Genomic DNA, 21073 nt, shown 5'->3' with positions numbered 1-21073 from the left:
CCAGCCTGAATCAACAATCCCCACAGCAGTACCAGCCTGAGCCAGCAGTACCCACAGCAGTACCAGCCAGCAGTACCCACAGCACAGTACAAGCCAGCAGTACCAGCCTGAGCCAGCAGTACCCACAGCAGTACCAGCCAGCAGTACCCACAGCACAGTACAAGCCAGCAGTACCAGCCTGAGCCAGCAGTACCCACAGCAGTACCAACCAGCTGTACCCACTAGCATTACCTGCCAGCAGTTCTTTTCAAAACTTACCACCACAAAGTCGACTGCGCTCCAGACTGACCAACGCAAACCTGGAAAACCAGTTCCGAGTAGCAACATCATCAATACCAGCTAACATCACACACCTCACCAAAGAGAAGCAGTTGCAGCCATCACATTAGGGGTGAGTTAATTAAATGTTTGACCAAATATAACAGTCACATTTTTAAGGTGATAATTTTGTAAGGCCCCCAAATGATTTTATAAATACCCAAATGGCCCTTGGTAGAAAAAAGGTTCCCCGCCCCTGCTATATGGAGAAGATCAGATTTCCCGTTGCGTGAGATCTCGGTGATGAACCTCTCGGAGATATTTGCATCCAATCAATCAATGTCAATGAACGTTCCTCTGCCTTTCCTCATTCAGCTCAGACACTCGGCAGGACTGAGGATGGTGGCTCTTGTCTGGGTGGTGGGGTTTCTCTGTGCCATCGTGGAGTGTGTGTTGGGGGTCCTCCTAAACCTCTACATTATAGGTGTGAATGCCGCTGATTGGAGGCGAGGTCGCCCGCTCAGTCTGTGTGATAAGATTTTGGTTCTCATGGCCATCAACAACATCTGCCTGCAGAGCGACATGAACATCTGCACCTTCCTGTTCATCATCTTCCCGGAGATGCTCCAATACCACAACATCTCCTCCCTTATCTCCGTCTTTCTCATCTTCCAGTTCTACTTCAGTTTTTGGATCACGGCGGTTCTGTGTGTCTACTACTGCTTGAGGATTGTCAGCTTCAAGCTCAATTTCTTCATTTATCTGAAGTCTAATATCACCAATGTTGTGACCAGATTCCTGATAGGGTCTGGAGTTGGATCCTTTGCTATAAGTCTTGCGAGCATTTGGGAAATTGATTTGAAGCTGATTGCCATCACCGGGAATGTAACCTCCGGTTCTTTTATGGCTGGCACCAACATTGATCTTTCTGCCGTCACCGAGAATGTCACCTCTAGTCCTTGGATTGTTAATGCCAGCATGAAGTTGGCTACCATAACCAGGAACATCACTTCCAGTTCTTTGACCATAGGCACCAACCTCAATCTAGCTGCCATCACCAGGAACATCACCTCCATGATGACTGAGTCCACTATTGAGCTGAGCAAGACCTATAAATTTCTGACCATCACCTTGGGCTGCTGTTTGCCCTTCATATTGGCTGTCCTCTCCATTGCCCTCACTTTGACCTCTCTGTTGGTCCACTACCATGGTATGAAGTACAATCCTTCTGGTTTCAGCATTCCCAGACTGGACGCTCACGTGAGGGCGGCTCGGATCATGGTCTATCTCATCGTACTGTACTCCATCTTTTACGTCTCGGAGGTCAGCCTCTTGGCATCCTCCCTGAATGTTCGATCCACCTCTGACCTGGTGGCACTGTTCTTCGTTCTGATCTATCCTACCGCTCAGTCCTCCATTGTGATCCTGGGCAACTCCAAACTCTGTCCAATGTTTTTGAAGAGCTGCGGGTCTGGCAAGAAGGTTTAACCTCCCAGGGAGGTTGTAACATAAATGTAAAAGTGGGATAATTGTACCGATACCTGGGATGTAACATAGACATAGAAGTAGCATTGTTATAGATAGAGTTTATGTGGTGTTAAAGACTCTGTATTCTCCTAATTCAGTAGACAGATGATCCCAAATTGGTATCTGAAAGGAAAGAACCAGCCTGATGGTCAGTATTGAAATTAGGTGCCAGTAAAATGTTCCTATCCTTGTAGATACAGAGTTGTCACCACACTGAGCCTCAAAGGAAAGTCCTAGTCAATTTGGTAGGGGGCAAGGCCTGTGCAACTGGAGGAGGCGCCCAAGTGTCTACCCACCATTGATTTCTCAAAGATCAGAGAAATCTATTTTATCTCTCATAAAATTCTCAAATATTAGCTGCAGTGAGATAAAAATAATTCCTTCTGAAGTTCTGATCTTACACATTTCGGGGGAACATAAAAATTTGAATGTATAATGTGTATAGAATCCAGGAGAAATCCCCAAAAACAGTTATATGGGGCCTGATCATGACAGCCAAGCAGTGATTAGTCTTGCTGTGATGGGACTAACGCACTGATGTTGGAAATCTTATCCCTAACCCAGGCACCAGAAACAATCATGGTTCATTATACTCTGGTCCCTTCAGAATGCAGAACCATCCTTGTGGGCTAGGAAGGGAACATCCCCCCTCGGCTGGTTTGCCAAGGGTTAAAGTCAAGCCCACATCCATATCCTCCATGCTGGAAAGGGAACATCCCTCCCAGGACTGATTGGTCAAGGGCTAAATTTGAGCCCGCATCCATTTCCTCCTGGCTGGGAATGTAACACCCCCCAGGGCTGATTGGTCAAGGGCTAAAATCAAGCCCATATCTTTATCCTCCACCCTGGGAAGGAATCACCCACCAGGACTAATTGGCCAATGGCAAAATTTGAGCCCATATCCATATCCTCCGAGCTGGGAAGGTAACACCCCCCAGGGCTGATTGGCCAAGGGCTAAAATCAAGCCCACATTTATATCCTCCATCCTGGGAAGGGAACACCCCCCAGGGCCAATTGGCCAAGGGCTAAATTTGAGCCCCCATCCATATCCTTCACTCTAGGAAAGGAGCACCCCCAGAGCTGATTGGCCAAGGGCTTAAATTGAGCCCACATCTAAATCCTCTGGGAAGAGAAGGGAACACCCCCAGGGCTGGCTGACCAAGAGCTGAAGTCCAGCCCACACCCATCTCCATAAATTGAGGGGTGTAAGATATGGATGGGCTGGATATGGATATGGATAAAACTCTGAAAAGTTTATTTCTGTTTTTTTAGGAGTTGCCCAAGTGTCTTCCCACCATTGATTTGTCAAAAATCTGAGGAATCTATTTTATTCTCCTTAAAAAAACTCAAATATAGGTTGCAGAGACATTAAAATAATTCCTTCTGATTGCACACATTTCGGGGTACATAAAAAATTGAATGTATAATGTGTATAAAATCCAGGAGAAATCCCCAAAACAGTTATATGGCGCCTGATCATGACAGCCAAGCAGTGATTAATCTTGTTGCGATCAGACTGACGCGCTGGTGTTGGAAATCCTATCCCTGACCCAACCACCAGAACCCTCTCATGGCCCATTTAACTCTGGGCCCTTCAGAACACAGAACCATCCTGTGGGCTAGCAAGGGAACATCCCCCAGGGCTGGTTGGCCAAGGGCTAAAGTCAAGCCCACATCCATATCCTATGGGCTGGGGAGGTAACACCCGCAGGGCTGATTGGAAAAAGGCTAAAGTTGAACATCCCCTCCAGAGCAGACCGGCCTGAGGGCTAAAGTCAAGCCCACATCCTGATCCTCCGTGATGGAAAGGGAACACCCCTTCCCCCCCAGGGCTGGTTGGCCAAGGGCTAAAGTCAAGCCCACATCTATATCATCCAGCCTGGGAAGGAAACAACCCCCAGGGATGATTGGCCAAGGGCTAAAGTTGAACCCACATCCATATACTCTGTTGCTGGGAAGGGAACACTCCCCCCAGGGCAGAGTGGCCTGAGGGCTAAAGTCAAGCCCCCATCCTGATCCTCCATGCTGGAAAGGCCCCCCCCCAGGGCTGGTTGGCCAAGGGCTAAAGTTGAGCCCACATCCATATCCTCCGGACTGGGAAGGTAACATCTCCCCTGGGCTGGTTGGCCAAGGGCTAAAGCTAAGCCCCCATCCATATCCTCGGGGCTGGGAAGGGAACACCCTCCAGGGCTGGCTGGCCAAGGGCTAAAGTCCAGCCCACATCCATATCCTCGGGCAGAGAAGGGAACACCCCCGCAGGGCTGATTGGCCAAGGGCTAAAGCTAAGCCCCCATCCATATCCTCTGGGCTGGGAAGGGAACATCCTCCAGGGCTGGCTGGCCAAGGGCTAAAGTCCAGCCCACATCCATATCCTCGGGCAGAGAAGGGAACACCCCCGCAGTGCTGATTGGCCAAGGGCTAAAGCTAAGCCCCCATCCATATCCTCTGGGCTGGGAAGGGAACATCCTCCAGGGCTGGCTGGCCAAGGGCTAAAGTCCAGCCCACATCCATATCCTCCGGGCAGAGAAGGGAACACCCCCGCAGGGCTGATTGGCCAAGGGCTAAAGCTAAGCCCCCATCCATATCCTCGGGGCTGGGAAAGGAACACCCCCGCAGGACTGGCTGGCCAAGGGCTAAAGCTAAGCCCCCATCCATATCCTCCGGACTGGGAAGGGAACACCCCCGCAGGGCTGATTGGCCAAGGGCTAAAGTCCAGCCCACATCCATATGCTTGGGGCTGGGAATTGCACTGTGTGTGTTGGCATCCTCCAGGGCTGGCTGGCCAAGGGCTAAAGCTCAGCCCACATCCATATTTCCATAAATGAAGGAGTGTGAAATATGGACGGGCTGATTCTTGTGGAGGGCTCCTGTCATTGGATAAACCTCTATAAAGTTTATTTCTATTTTTTTTTTTAATCTTGTTTTATTTTCTTAGTGAATAGCCAGCTTTGTATTTCCTTTTTCTGTTTTTTATGTAAGTTTTTCCCTTTGTATATATTTTATGCTCCGCCCACATTTGGGATATTAAATGTTAACATGAATGAGTGACTTCTGTGTTCGAAGCCAGGGCTCATATCAGTGGTGTATTTAGGTTTTGTGCTGCCCTAGGCCTGACTAAACTTGTGCACCCCCTAATTTACATATGAACCACCCCTTCCTGTAAAGGCCACGCCCTTTACTGTTTACAACCCGCCCTGTCATCTGTGAACCACAGACCACAAGTCTATCAGTGCCCATCAGCATAGCCTCATCAGTTCCCATACGTTCAGCCTCATCACTGACCGCTTTATGGGGTTGCCAGACTGATTTGCCTCCTGGACTCTGCCCTCTGGCCCAATTCACTCCATAAGACTGTCACTATATTAAAAGTGTAGCGCAAGCTGACGAAGACCCTTTTCGCGCGGGACCCAGGAGGAGGCTGTTTTTTTATTCGTGCATGGTGCAACTTTTTTGCTGCCCCCCTGCAAAGTGCCGCCCTAGGCCTGGGCCAAGATACAGCACTGGCTCATATCTCTGGAGATTGCTGTATTGTAGTCTCTATGTGCTCGGTCTAAGTTCCTTGGTAATCTGTGTACAATTGCACTGTGTGTTGGCAGATTGCATGCAGATTGTACACTAGCAGATCTGCCAGTCGGAGATCTGTGCATGGTGGCCCAGCACACCAGTCAGTGGACCAATGGCTAGGTGGTGGTAGGCTACCATTGGTTGTACGTCTGGGGTGTGTACAGAGGGAAGAGTGATTATGACCAGGGTTATAGCTCATAGGATAGGTGGAGGAATCCTAGAAGGGTCTGCCAATTGCTAGTCTGCTTCCCAACCCTCAGAAGCACTAGATTGTATGTAAGATTCATATCTGCCTGTGTGTAGTCAGCCAGCTGGATTGGAGAGGAGTCTCCCTCTAGTGGTGGTCAGAGGTAGTGCGGGCTGTGAAAAGGGTAACACTGTCAGTCTTATTGGCTCAAAGTAAACTCTCTCCCTCCCTCCTATCCCAGTCAAGGTCCTCGCCCCGGTTAGTCAGCCTCTGCAGGCTTGTGTCCTTGACAGATGTCTATGCTCAGGATTATAATCTACCGCATACAATATATTACCAAAAGTATTGGGACGCCTCCTTTACACACACATAAACTTTAATGGTATCCCAGTCTTAGTCCGTAGGGTTCAATATTGAGTTGGCTCCGCCCTTTGCAGCTATAACAGCTTCAACTCTTCTGGGAAGGCCGTCCACAAGGTTTAGGAGTGTTTATGGGAATGTTTGAAGCGCATTTGTGAGGTCAGGCACTGAGGTTGGATTAGAAGGCCTGGCTCACAGTCTATCTATCAGGTTGAGGTCAGGACTCTGTGCAGACCAGTCAAGTTCCTCCACCCCAAACTCACTCATCCATGTCTTTATGGACCTTGCTTTGTGCACTGGTCCAAATCATTTGGTGGAGGGGGGGTTATGGTGTGGGGTCGTTTTTCAGGGGTTGGGCTTGGCCCCTTAGTTCCAGTGAAGGGAACTCTTAAGGCGTCAGCATACCAAGACATTTTGGACAATTTTATGCTCCCAACTTTGTGGGAGGAGTTTGGGGATGTCCTCTTCCTGTTCCAACATGACTTCACACCAGTGCACAAAGCAAGGTCCATAAAGACATGGATGAGCGAGTTTGGGGTGGAGGAACTTGACTGGCCTGCACAGAGTCCTGACCTCAACCCCATAGAACACCTTTGAGATGAATGATGAGCTGAGACTGCGAGACAGGCCTTCTCATCCAACATCAGTGTCTGACCTCACAAATGCGCTTCTGGAAGAATGGTGAAACATTCCCATAGACACTCCTAAACCTTGTGGACGGCCTTCCCAGAAGAGTTGAAGCTGTTATAGCTGTAAAGGGGGCGGAGCCAACTCAATACTGAACCCTACCGACTAAGACTGGGAGGCCATTAAAGTTCATTGTGTGTGTAAAGGAGGCGTCCCAATACTTCTGGGAATATAATGTGTGTCAGCAGATGTCATGTCCCACCCCCTCCACTGTCCCCACCCATTCCCACATCTATCCCCACCACTACACCCTCCAATATCCTTACCATTATCCCCACCAATTGTCACCCCCATCTCCACCACCACCCCCTCCACTTTCCCACCCATTCCCACAATCCCCCCCCCTCCACTGTTCTCACTATTATCCCCACCAATTGCCACCCCCATTCCTACAACCACCCCCTCCACTGTCCCACAAATTCCGACTACCACCCCTTCCACTATCCCCACCATTGTCCCAACCCTATCCCTTCCACCACACCCTCCAATATCCTCAACATTGTCCCCACCAATTGCCATCCTCATCCTCACCACCACCGCCTCCACTGTCCCCACCCCCATGCCCACCACTGCCCTCCTAACTATCCCCACCACCTTTACCTTTGTCCCCACCACTGTCCCACTTATTCTCACCCCCATCCCTACCATCACCCCCTCCAATATCCTCACCACTGCCCCCACCGATCCCCACCCTCATGCCCACCACCACATCCTCCACTGTCCCACCCATTTCTACCACTACCCCCTCCACTGTCCCCACCTATTTCCACCCCCATCCCTACCACTACCCCCTCCACTGTCCCCACCTATTTCCACCCCCATCCCTACCACTACCCCCTCCACTGTCCCCACCAGAGGCGTAACTAGAACCTTCAGGGCCCTGATGCAAGTAACCATGAAGGGCCCCCCAGACCCCTGGCCGGGGCCCTTACCTTCAAGCCTAGGGCTCTTCCCACTAATCCTGGGGCTCTTTACACTCGTTGCATGGCCTTTTATTATGGTCCCGCAGCAGGATTCTTTCACAAGTTCTGCAGTGGGCCCACTTCCTGCAATCTTGGGGCCTCCCCACAGTGGTGCAATGCCAGGGTCCGGTCGCAAGTGTGACCTTTGCGATCCTGGAAGTTCACCCACTGGTTTGCTACCGGGCCCCCTGGAGCATGGGGCCCGGTAGCGATTGCAACCCCTGCAACCCCTGTAGTTACGCCCCTGGTCCCCACCTATTTCCACCACCATCCCTACCACTACCCCCTCCACTGTCCCCACCTATTTCCACCCCCATCCCTACCACTACCCCCTCCACTGTCCTCACCTATTTCCACCCCCATCCCTACCACCACCCCCTCCACTGTCCCCAACCATTTCCACCCCCATCCCTACCACCACCCCCTCCACTGTCCCCACCTATTGCCACCCCCGTCCCCACCATTGTCCTACCAATTACCACCCCACCACCTCCCCCTCCACTGCCCCCTCCATTGTACCCTCCGCTGTATCAAGCACTGTGCAAAAATTGCACTCTCTGTAATAGTCCCGGGTGAATAAAGTGGAACCCCGGCCTAATTCCCTTTTCTATGGATCCATCTAGAACAGATATCTGATATCATGTAATACTTTGTATTGAATCCTCCCCCTCCCCCCCCCTTCTTTGTATTGAATCCTCCCCCTCCCCCCCCCTTCTTTGTATTGAATCCTCCCCCTCCCCCCCCCTTCTTTGTATTGAATCCTCCCCCTCCCCCCTTCTTTGTATTGAATCCTCCCCCTCCCCCCCTTCTTTGTATTGAATCCTCCCCCTCCCCCCCCTTCTTTGTATTGAATCCTCCCCCTCCCCCCCCCTTCTTTGTATTGAATCCTCCCCCTGCCCCCCCTTCTTTGTATTGAATCCTCCCCTCCCCCCCTTCTTTGTATTGAATCCTCCCCCTCCCCCCCTTCTTTGTATTGAATCCTCCCCCTGCCCCCCCCTTCTTTGTATTGAATCCTCCCCCTGCCCCCCCCCTTCTTTGTATTGAATCCTCCCCCTCCCCCCCTTCTTTGTATTGAATCCTCCCCCTCCCCCCCCCCCTTCTTTGTATTGAATCCTCCCCCCTGCCCCCCTTCTTTGTATTGAATCCTCCCCCTGCCCCCCCTTCTTTGTATTGAATCCTCCCCCTGCCCCCCCTTCTTTGTATTGAATCCTCCCCCCCCCCTTCTTTGTATTGAATCCTCCCCCTGCCCCCCCTTCTTTGTATTGAATCCTCCCCCTCCCCCCCCTTCTTTGTATTGAATCCTCCCCCTCCCCCCCCTTTCTTTGTATTGAATCCTCCCCCCCCCTTCTTTGTATTGAATCCCCCCCTTCTTTGTATTGAATCCTCCCCCTGCCCCCCTTCTTTGTATTGAATCCTCCCCCTGCCCCCCCTTCTTTGTATTGAATCCTCCCCCTGCCCCCCCTTCTTTGTATTGAATCCTCCCCCTGCCCCCCTTCTTTGTATTGAATCCTCCCCCTGCCCCCCTTCTTTGTATTGAATCCTCCCCCTCCCCCCCCCTTCTTTGTATTGAATCCTCCCCCTGCCCCCCCTTCTTTGTATTGAATCCTCCCCCTCCCCCCCTTCTTTGTATTGAATCCTCCCCCTGCCCCCCCTTCTTTGTATTGAATCCTCCCCCTGCCCCCCCCTTCTTTGTATTGAATCCTCCCCCTGCCCCCCTTCTTTGTATTGAATCCTCCCCCTGCCCCCCTTCTTTGTATTGAATCCTCCCCCTGCCCCCCCTTCTTTGTATTGAATCCTCCCCCTCCCCCCCTTCTTTGTATTGAATCCTCCCCCTGCCCCCCCTTCTTTGTATTGAATCCTCCCCCCCTTCTTTGTATTGAATCCTCCCCCCCTTCTTTGTATTGAATCCTCCCCCTGCCCCCCCTTCTTTGTATTGAATCCTCCCCCTCCCCCCCTTCTTTGTATTGAATCCTCCCCCTCCCCCCTTCTTTGTATTGAATCCTCCCCCTGCCCCCCCTTCTTTGTATTGAATCCTCCCCCCCCCCTTCTTTGTATTGAATCCTCCCCCTGCCCCCCCTTCTTTGTATTGAATCCTCCCCCTCCCCCCCTTCTTTGTATTGAATCCTCCCCCTCCCCCCCTTCTTTGTATTGAATCCTCCCCCTCCCCCCCTTCTTTGTATTGAATCCTCCCCCTGCCCCCCTTCTTTGTATTGAATCCTCCCCCAGCCCCCCCCTCTTTGTATTGAATCCTCCCCCTCCCCCCTTCTTTGTATTGAATCCTCCCCCTGCCCCCCCTTCTTTGTATTGAATCCTCCCCCTGCCCCCCCTTCTTTGTATTGAATCCTCCCCCTCCCCCCCTTCTTTGTATTGAATCCTCCCCTCCCCCCTTCTTTGTATTGAATCCTCCCCCTCCCCCCCTTCTTTGTATTGAATCCTCCCCCTCCCCTCCCCCTTCTTTGTATTGAATCCTCCCCCTCCCCCCCTTCTTTGTATTGAATCCTCCCCCTGCCCCCCCTTCTTTGTATTGAATCCTCCCCCTGCCCCCCCTTCTTTGTATTGAATCCTCCCCCCCCTTCTCTGTATTGAATCCTCCCCCTGCCCCCCCTTCTTTGTATTGAATCCTCCCCCTCCCCCCCTTCTTTGTATTGAATCCTCCCCCTCCCCCCCCTTCTTTGTATTGAATCCTCCCCCCCTTCTTTGTATTGAATCCTCCCCCTGCCCCCCCTTCTTTGTATTGAATCCTCCCCCCCCTTCTTTGTATTGAATCCTCCCCCCTGCCCCCCCTTCTTTGTATTGAATCCTCCCCCTCCCCCCTTCTTTGTATTGAATCCTCCCCCTCCCCCCCCCCTTCTTTGTATTGAATCCTCCCCCCCCCTTCTTTGTATTGAATCCTCCCCCCCCTTCTTTGTATTGAATCCTCCCCCCCTTCTTTGTATTGAATCCTCCCCCTGCCCCCCCTTCTTTGTATTGAATCCTCCCCCTCCCCCCCTTCTTTGTATTGAATCCTCCCCCTCCCCCCTTCTTTGTATTGAATCCTCCCCCTCCCCCCCTTCTTTGTATTGAATCCTCCCCCTGCCCCCCTTCTTTGTATTGAATCCTCCCCCTGCCCCCCTTCTTTGTATTGAATCCTCCCCCTGCCCCCCCCTTCTTTGTATTGAATCCTCCCCCTGCCCCCCCCCTTCTTTGTATTGAATCTTCCCCCTGCCCCCCCCTTCTTTGTATTGAATCCTCCCCCTCCCCCCCTTCTTTGTATTGAATCCTCCCCCTGCCCCCCTTCTTTGTATTGAATCCTCCCCCTCCCCCCCTTCTTTGTATTGAATCCTCCCCCTGCCCCCCCTTCTTTGTATTGAATCCTCCCCCCCTTCTTTGTATTGAATCCTCCCCCTGCCCCCCCTTCTTTGTATTGAATCCTCCCCCCCCCTTCTTTGTATTGAATCCTCCCCCTGCCCCCCCCCCTTCTTTGTATTGAATCCTCCCCCTGCCCCCCCTTCTTTGTATTGAATCCTCCCCCTCCCCCCCTTCTTTGTATTGAATCCTCCCCCTCCCCCCCTTCTTTGTATTGAATCCTCCCCCTCCCCCCCTTCTTTGTATTGAATCCTCCCCCTCCCCTCCCCCTTCTTTGTATTGAATCCTCCCCCTCCCCTCCCCCTTCTTTGTATTGAATCCTCCCCCTCCCCCCCCCTTCTTTGTATTGAATCCTCCCCCTGCCCCCCCTTCTTTGTATTGAATCCTCCCCCTGCCCGCCCTTCTTTGTATTGAATCCTCCCCCTGCCCCCCCTTCTTTGTATTGAATCCTCCCCCTCCCCCCCTTCTTTGTATTGAATCCTCCCCCTCCCCCCTTCTTTGTATTGAATCCTCCCCCTCCCCCCCTTCTTTGTATTGAATCCTCCCCCCCCTTCTTTGTATTGAATCCTCCCCCTGCCCCCCCTTCTTTGTATTGAATCCTCCCCCCCCCTTCTTTGTATTGAATCCTCCCCCTGCCCCCCCCTTCTTTGTATTGAATCCTCCCCCTGCCCCCCCTTCTTTGTATTGAATCCTCCCCCTCCCCCCCTTCTTTGTATTGAATCCTCCCCCTCCCCCCCTTCTTTGTATTGAATCCTCCCCCTCCCCCCCTTCTTTGTATTGAATCCTCCCCCTCCCCTCCCCCTTCTTTGTATTGAATCCTCCCCCTCCCCTCCCCCTTCTTTGTATTGAATCCTCCCCCTCCCCCCCCTTCTTTGTATTGAATCCTCCCCCTGCCCCCCCTTCTTTGTATTGAATCCTCCCCCTCCCCCCCTTCTTTGTATTGAATCCTCCCCCTCCCCCCCCCTTCTTTGTATTGAATCCTCCCCCCCCCTTCTTTGTATTGAATCCTCCCCCCCCTTCTTTGTATTGAATCCTCCCCCTGCCCCCCCCTTCTTTGTATTGAATCCTCCCCCTCCCCCCCTTCTTTGTATTGAATCCTCCCCCTGCCCCCCTTCTTTGTATTGAATCCTCCCCCTGCCCCCCCCTCTTTGTATTGAATCCTCCCCCTCCCCCCCTTCTTTGTATTGAATCCTCCCCCTGCCCCCCCTTCTTTGTATTGAATCCTCCCCCTGCCCCCCCTTCTTTGTATTGAATCCTCCCCCTCCCCCCCCTTCTTTGTATTGAATCCTCCCCCTCCCCTCCCCCTTCTTTGTATTGAATCCTCCCCCTCCCCCCCCTTCTTTGTATTGAATCCTCCCCCTGCCCCCCCTTCTTTGTATTGAATCCTCCCCCTGCCCCCCCCCTTCTTTGTATTGAATCCTCCCCCTGCCCCCCCCCCTTCTTTGTATTGAATCCTCCCCCTGCCCCCCCCCCTCCAGTCTGGCACAGGTGTACCGGCTCCTCTCCTGGATTTTACTGCACACTGCGAGCGTCTCACAATGTGCATTAGAAGCTGCAGCACATCAGATAGAGCCCCGCCTCATTTCCTAGCTGGAGGACATCCGGCATCACTTAGCCCTTTCCTCCCCAGCCTGACTGTCCCTGACCTGCCCTGCCCCATTCATTGAATTTCAGTTCTTTCAATCATGGAGACTCAGCATCACATGTGGGCGTTACCTATGCAAATACAGCCTGCCTAGGACTACCCACTTCTCCAGACTGCCCAGGCATTTAGATATTTACATAACTCCTCCCACTGCTTGTATCAGCACTGAGGATGTTTGTGCAAGGCCCTGCCAGCCCCTCCCACCAGCAATGATCTTCCCGCATTGCATAGAGAAGCACAGAGACCCAGTGATGACATCATTGAAGATAAAATAAGGTGTGTAATGAAATCAGAAAAGCTTTATTTAGAAGAGTCATTAACATGTTAATGGGGGGAGGGGGGGACCAGGGTAAGAAAGATATAAGTCAATTCAACTTCGGCTTTTAGAGCTCAGCGGAGGTCCGGCAATGAGAGGGATCCTGAATCCGGATCGTCCACCTCCCCCGCTACTGTCAGCGACACCGGATCGTCCACCTCCCCCGCTACTGTCAGCGACACCGGATCGTTCACCTCCCCCGCTACTGTCAGCGACACCGGATCGTCCACCTCCCCCGCTACTGTCAGCGACACCGGATCGTTCACCTCCCCCGCTACTGTCAGCGACACCGGATCGTCCACCTCCCCCGCTACTGTCAGCGACACCGGATCGTCCACCTCCCCCGCTACTGTCAGCGACACCGGATCGTCCACCTCCCCCGCTACTGTCAGCGACACCGGATCGTTCACCTCCCCCGCTACTGTCAGCGACACCGGATCGTTCACCTCCCCCGCTACTGTCAGCGACACCGGATCGTCCACCTCCCCCGCTACTGTCAGCGACACCGGATCGTCCACCTCCCCCGCTACTGTCAGCGACATCGGATCGTTCACCTCCCCCGCTACTGTCAGCGACACCGGATCGTCCACCTCCCCCGCTACTGTCAGCGACACCGGATCGTCCACCTCCCCCGCTACTGTCAGCGACACCGGATCGTCCACCTCCCCCGCTACTGTCAGCGACATCGGATCGTTCACCTCCCCCGCTACTGTCAGCGACACCGGATCGTCCACCTCCCCCGCTACTGTCAGCGACACCGGATCGTTCACCTCCCCCGCTACTGTCAGCGACACTGGATCGTTCACCTCCCCCGCTACTGTCAGCGACACCGGATCGTCCACCTCCCCCGTTACTGTCAGCGACACCGTATCGTCCACCTCCCCCGCTACTGTCAGCGACATCGGATCGTTCACCTCCCCCGCTACTGTCAGCGACACCGGATCGTCCACCTCCCCCGCTACTGTCAGCGACACCGGATCGTCCACCTCCCCCGCTACTGTCAGCGACACCGGATCGTTCACCTCCCCCGCTACTGTCAGCGACACCGGATCGTCCACCTCCCCCGCTACTGTCAGCGACACCGGATCGTTCACCTCCCCCGCTACTGTCAGCGACACCGGATCGTTCACCTCCCCCGCTACTGTCAGTGACACCGGATCGTTCACCTCCCCCGCTACTGTCAGCGACACCGGATCGTCCACCTCCCCCGCTACTGTCAGCGACACCGGATCGTTCACCTCCCCCGCTACTGTCAGCGACACCGGATCGTTCACCTCCCCCGCTACTGTCAGCGACACCGGATCGTTCACCTCCCCCGCTACTGTCAGCCACATTCTGGGATTTGAACTCATGCGAATGCAGCACAAATAATGAGACCTCCCCAGAGGAGGAACCTGAGCAGAGCACAGGAGGCGGAGTCAGCGGGGGCGAGGACCCCCCGACTGAGATCAGAGAGAAAAGATGGAAACATTTCAATTAGAAAAGTTACAAAATATCGAAGAATAAAGAAAGTCATAGAGGGGGTCCTTTCCTAACCACTCCCCTCTGGGGATAGGAAGTTGCCCTGAATTTGGGGTCACTGACCCCCCAATAAGAGGTTGTGTCTCCACTGTATCCTGTATATGCATACTGACCCTAAAATACACAAATGTCATCTGGTGTGGCACTACAATTCCCAGCATGCCCAGCTAGCCGGGTACCAGGTGTAGGGTGCAGGCTGATTGGTTATTCTGGGATTTCCAGTCCCATGCATCTCATTGGCTCACGTGGCCCCAACACACCCTGCGGTCTACAGATCTGATTGGCTAGGATATTAAACTGGGAGAGTTACATGAGACTGGTAAAGATCAATGCTCCCACTATAGACTGCTGAGCTCCAAGGTCCACACATCATTCACCAAAGGGGCCACACTTCATTCACCAAAGGGGCCACACATCATTCACCAAAGGGGCCACACATCGTACACCAAAGGGGCCACACATCATTCACCAAAGGGGCCACACATCATTCACTAAAGGGGCCACACATCATTCACCAAAGGGGCCACACATCATTCACTAAAGGGGCCACACATCATTCACCAAAGGGGCCACACATCATACACCAAAGGGGCCACACATCATTCAGCAAAGGGGCCACACATCATACACCAAAGGGGCCACACATCATACACTAAAGGGGCCACACATCATACACCAAAGGGGCCACACATCATACACTAAAGGGGCCACACATCATACACTAAAGGGGGCACACATCATACACTAAAGGGGCCACACATCATACACTAAAGGGGCCACACATCATTCACCAAAGGGGCCACACATCATACACTAAAGGGGCCACACATCATATACTAAAGGGGCCACACATCATCAGCCAGAGCCAGCAGTACTCACTGCAGTACCAGCCAGAACCAGCAGTAATCACTGCAGTACCAGCCAGAGCCAGCAGTAGCAGCCAGAGCCAGCAGTACTCACTGCGGTACCAAGCAGAGCCAGCAGTACTCACTGCGGTACCAGCCAGAACCGGCAGTAGCCACAGCGGTACCAGTCAGAACCGGCAGTAGCAACAACGGTACCAGCCAGAACCGGCAGTACTCACAGCGGTACAAGCCAGAACCGGCAGTACTCACAGCAGTACCAGCCAGAACCGGCAGTACTCACAGCAGTACCAGCCAGAGCCGGCAGTACTCACTGCGGTACCAGCCAGAGCCAGCAGTACTCACTGCAGTACCAGCCAGAACCAGCAGAAATCACTGCAGTACCAGCCAGAGCCAGCAGTACTCACTGCGGTACCAAGCAGAGCCAGCAGTACTCACTGCGGTACCAGCCAGAACTGGCAGTAGCCACAGCGGTACCAGTCAGAACCGGCAGTAGCAACAACGGTACCAGCCAGAACCGGCAGTACTCACAGCGGTACAAGCCAGAACCGGCAGTACTCACAGCAGTACCAGCCAGAGCCGGCAGTACCAGCCAGAACCGGCAGTACTCACAGCAGTACCAGCCAGAGCCGGCAGTACCAGCCAGAGCCGGCAGTACTCACTGCAGTACCAGCCAGAGGCAGCAGTACTCACTGCAGTACCAGCCAGAGCCAAGCAGTACTCACTGCAGTACCAGCCAGAGCCAGCAGTATCAGCCAGAGCCGGCAGGTACCAGCCAGAACCAGCAGTACTTGCAGCAGTACCAGCCAGAGCCAGCAGTACCAGCCAGAACCAGCAGTACCCACAGCGGTACCAGCCTGAGCCAGCAGTACCCACAGCAGTACCAGCCAGTAGTACCAGCCTGCTATACCCACCAGCAGTACCCGCCAGCAGTTCTTTTCAAAACTTACCACCACAAAGAGTTGACTGCGCTCCAGACTGACCGACGAACACCTGGAAAACCAGTTGCGAGTAGCAACATCATCAATACCAGCTAACATCACACACCTCACCAAAGAGAAGCAGTTGCAGCCATCACATTAGGAGTGAGTTAATTAAATGTTTGACCAAATATAACAGTCACATTTTTAAGTTGATAATTTTGTACGGCCCCAGTACCAGCCAGAGCCGGCAGTACCAGCCAGAACCAGCAGTACCAGCCAGAATAAGCAGTACTCACAGCAGTACCAGCCAGAGCCAGCAGTACCAGCCAGAACCAGCAGTACTCACTGCAGTACCAGCCAGAACCAGCAGTACTCACTGCAGTACCAGCCAGAACCAGCAGTAATCACTGCAGTACCAGCCAGAGCCAGCAGTACCAGCCAGAGCCAGCAGTACTCACTGCGGTACCAGCCAGAGCCAGCAGTACTCACTGCGGTACCAAGCAGAGCCAGCAGTACTCACTGCGGTACCAGCCAGAACCGGAAGGAGCCACAGCGGTACCAGTCAGAACCGGAAGTAGCCACAACGGTACCAGCCAGAACCAGCAGTACTCACAGCGGTACAATCCAGAACCGGCAGTACTCACAGCAGTACCAGCCAGAACCGGCAGTACTCACAGCAGTACCAGCCAGAGCCGGCGGTACTCACGGCAGAGCCAGCCAGAGCCGGCAGTACTCACTGCAGTATCAAGCAGAGCCAGCAGTACTCACTGCAGTACCAGCCAGAGCCAGCAGTACTCACTGCAGTACAAGCCAGAGCCAAACAGTACTCGCTGCAGTACCAGCCAGAGCCAGCAGCACCAGCCAGAGCCAGTAGTACCAACCAGAACCAGCAGTACTCGCAGCAGTACCAGCCAGAGCCAGCAGCACCAGCCAGAACCAGCAGCAATCACTGCAGTTCCAGACAGAGCCAGCAGTATCCACAGCAGTACCAGCCAGAGCCAGCAGTACTCTCAGCAGTACCAGCCTGAGTCAGCAGTACCCACAGCGGTACCAGCCTGAGCCAGCAGTACCCACAGCAGTACCAGCCAGTAGTACCAGCCTGCTATACCCACCAGCAGTACCCGCCAGCAGTTCTTTTCAAAACTTACCACCACAAAGAGTCGACTGCGCTCCAGACTGACCGACGAACATCTGGAAAACCAGTTGCGAGTAGCAACATCATCAATACAAGCTAACATCACACACCTCACCAAAGAGAAGCAGTTGCAGCCATCACATTAGGGGTGAGTTAATTAAATGTTTGACCAAATATAACAGGCACATTTTTAAGTTGATAATTTTGTACGGCCCCCAAATGATTTTATAAATACCCAAATGGCCCTTGGCAGAAAAAAGGTTCCCCACCCTTGCACTATAGGGACACATCTGGCCCTTGGACCACAGGTTGGGCAGCAGGGGCTTAGAGGTGGCCACACATATCTATAAAGGTCTGTGCACAGGTGAGACTAATAGGAGATCTGGCTACCAAGTAATATGTGGACCCAAAGCTGAATCCTTCATCCCACCCAAAGCTCTACAAAGTCTCCGGTTTCCGGGACCCAGAACAGGACTAAGGAATAGAACCCCGAAGCCCCTGGAGAAACCTACATGCCACACAGACCACCCATAATCCTGCCAGCCAGACACAAGCTACATTTATTGAAGTCCGCTCCTCGTACATTTCGTGCCGATCTGGATTACCTGGACCTCGTTCCTCATTATAGAAAGGCTCTGATTACAGGTTATCCCTCTGAGAATTCTGGGGCCATTGTGCCTTTGGTGGTAAGGATTAGCTCCTGAATGGTGTGTGACAAACACAGGTGTCACCTCTCCGTCGTGTAATAATTGTCATACAAAGAGAGGGGATAATAAAACAAGTTTCTTTCAGGAAAACATGCCGAGGATTTAACCGTTTGGTGCTGAAATGCAGATTTATGGAGCTGTGCAGATGGATGGAGCAGTGACCTAATGAGTCTGAAGGTACGAGCTGATATGTGGAAATATTAGGAGGGGGGGTGGTAAGACTTCTCCCCTGGAGATACCTAATCTCTTGGTTTCTAGGACCTTTCAATTAGCTCAGGGCTGGGAAGAAAGCTCTTCTATTCTTCCCAGCTGAGCAGAGTTATTGTTATTCTCAGAATTTAAGATAGATAAGGAAGATACTGAGAACTAGAATGCAGAAGACGTAGTTGGCACATAAAGAGCTGAACTTCTCACAACTTCTCACTGCCGGAAGAACACCGAGTTCAGAGACCTCTGAAAGGGCCAACAGCCAAGACCTTCCATACAGGGGGACTTTCTTCCAGAGGGCCATCAGCCAAGACCTTCAATACAGGGGGACCTTCTCCCAAAGGGCCATCAGCCAAGACCTTCCATACAGGGGACCTCCTCCGAGAGGGCTATCAGCCAAGACCTTCCATACAGGGGACCTCCTCCCAGAGGTCTATCAGCCAAAACCTTCCATACAGGGGACCTCCTCCCAGAGGGCTATCAGCCAAGACCTTCTATACAGGGGGACCTTCTCCCAAAGAGCCATCAGCCAAGACCTTCCATACAGGGGACCTCCTCCCAGAGGGCTATCAGCCAAGACCTTCCATACAGGGGACCTCCTCCCAGAGGGCTATCAGCCAAGACCTTCTATACAGGGGGACCTTCTCCCAAAGGGCCATCAGTCAAGACCTTCCATATAGGGGGACCTTCTCCCAAAGGGCCATCAGCCAAGACCTTCCATACAGGGGGACCTTCTCTCAGAGGGCTATCAGCCAAGACCTTCTATACAGGGGGACCTTCTCCTAGAGGGCTATCAGCCAAGACCTTCCATACAGGGGTACCTTCTCCCAGAGGGCTATCAGCCAAGACCTTCCATACAGGGGGACCTTCTGCCAGAGGGCTATCAGCCAAGACCTTCCATTCAGGGGGACCTTCACCCAGAGGGCTATCAGCCAAGACCTTCCATACAGGGGGACCTTCTGCCAGAGGGCTATCAGCCAAGACCTTCCATACAGGGGGACCTTCTCCCAGAGGGCTATCAGCCAAGACCTTCTATACAGGGGACCTTCTGCCAGAGGGCTATCAGCCAAGACCTTCCATACAGGGGGACCTTCTGCCAGAGGGCTATCAGCCAAGACCTTCCATACAGGGGTACCTTCTCCCAGAGGGCTATCAGCCAAGACCTTCCATACAGGGGGACCTTCTCTCAGAGGCCATCAGCCAAGACCTTCCATATAGGAGACCTTCTCCCAGAGGGCACCATGCTTCTTCTCATCGCCATCATCACTCTCCTAGGTGAGTCCAGATTTCCAAATCACATGGAATAGAAAATGTAAAGCAGAAATGAAGGCATTCGGGACCTTAGTGATAGAAGGAATCTGGTCATTGATTAACGTAATGTTTGTGCTGCAGAGCAGAATTTGAGCTCACCTTCCCGGTGGGGGAGGTCAGACATTTTTGAACTCTCCTTACTTCACTGACCTGTAGTTAATGGTTGTAAAGGCTCAAGGTTCATTCTATGCATGAGGGTAAAAATCCATCTGTGTGCAGCAGCCCCCCCCCCAAAAATACTTTTCTGAGCCCCATCTTGATCCAGTGATTTGCACGTGAGCAGCGGCTCTCTTCCTCCTTATTGGCTGAGACAGCAGAGGGAGCATTTGTCAATCACAGCCAGGAGAAGAGAGCAGCAGTGGGGGGGGGGGGGGGGGCAAGCTCATCAGTACTGCCTTATCAGTACCCATCAGTGCAGCATATCAGTGCCCTTCAGTGCAGCTTACCAGTGCCCATCAGTACTGCCTATCAGTGCCCATCAGTGCTGCCTTATCAATGAAGCTTATTAGTGCTGCCTATCAGTGCCGATTAGTGCAACTTATCAGTGCCCATCAGTGCCGCCTTATCAATGCAGCTTATCAGTTACTATCAGTGTTGCCTTATCAGCACCCATCAGTGCCGCTTATCAATGGCCATCAGTGCCACCTATCAGTGCCCATCACTGCTGACTTATCAGTGCCCATTAGTGCAGCTTAACAGTGTCCATCAGTGAAGCATATTAATTCTCATCAGTGCTGCCTATAATTGCCACCTATTAGTGCCCATCAATGCAGCATATCAGTGCAGCATATCAGTGCCAATCAATGCAGCTTAGCACCCATCAGTACTGCCTATCAATGCCTATCAGTGCCTATCAGTGCCACCTTATCAGTGCAGCCTATCAGTGCCACCTTATCAGTGCAGCCTATCAGTGCAGCCTATCAGTGCCCATCAGTGCAGCCTATCAGTGCCACCTTATCAGTGCCCATCAGTGCAGCCTATCAGTGCAGCCTCATCAGCGAAAAATAAAAATTACTTATTTGCAAAATTTTATAACAGAAACTAGAAAAAATGTTTGGTTGGTTTTTTTCAACATTTTTGGTCTTTTTTTTTTTTTTGTTTAGCAAACCCTGAGCTGTGATGAAATACCACAGAAAGAAATCTCTGTGCGTTCAAAGTGTGAGAGCACTGAAAGCTGAGAATTGGCCACGGCAGGAAGGGGGTGAAAGTGTCCGGCAGGAAGGGGGTCAAAGTGTCCGGCAGGAAGGGGGTGAAAGTGTCCAGCAGGAAGGGGGTGAAAGTGTCCGGCAGGAAGGGGGTGAAAGTGTCCGGCAGGAAGAGGGTGAAAGTGTCCGGCAGGAAGGGGGTGAAAGTGTCCGGCAGGAAGGGGGTGAAAGTGTCCAGCAGGAAGGGGGTGAAAGTGCCCAGCAGGAAGGGGGTGAAAGTGTCTGGCAGGAAGGGGGTGAAAGTGTCCAGCAGGAAGGGGGTGAAAGTGTCCGGCAGGAAGGGGGTGAAAGTGTCCGGCAGGAAGAGGGTGAAAGTGTCCGGCAGGAAGGGGGTGAAAGTGTCCGGCAG

The 21073-nt window shown here is 52.8% G+C and overlaps 1 protein-coding gene across 1 annotated transcript; it reads left to right on the top strand.

Moving 5' to 3' along the window:
• Window positions 1-561: 561 nt before the first annotated feature.
• On the top strand, window positions 562-1746 carry LOC309559107 (taste receptor type 2 member 9-like; the record flags this gene model as incomplete). The annotated part of the gene is made up of 1 exon (XM_082262246.1): window positions 562-1746. The coding sequence occupies one exon, from the start codon at window positions 562-564 to the stop codon at window positions 1744-1746; it is 1185 nt and encodes a 394-aa protein (XP_082118372.1).
• Between the last annotated feature and the right edge of the window lie 19327 nt (window positions 1747-21073).

This window comes from Pelophylax lessonae (genome assembly GCF_965119305.1).
Source record: "Pelophylax lessonae genome assembly, chromosome: 6".
In the NCBI taxonomy this organism is placed as follows: Eukaryota; Metazoa; Chordata; class Amphibia; order Anura; family Ranidae; genus Pelophylax; species Pelophylax lessonae.
The sequence above is the reverse complement of the archived record's forward strand: the minus strand, read 5'-3'. Positions and strand labels throughout refer to the sequence as shown.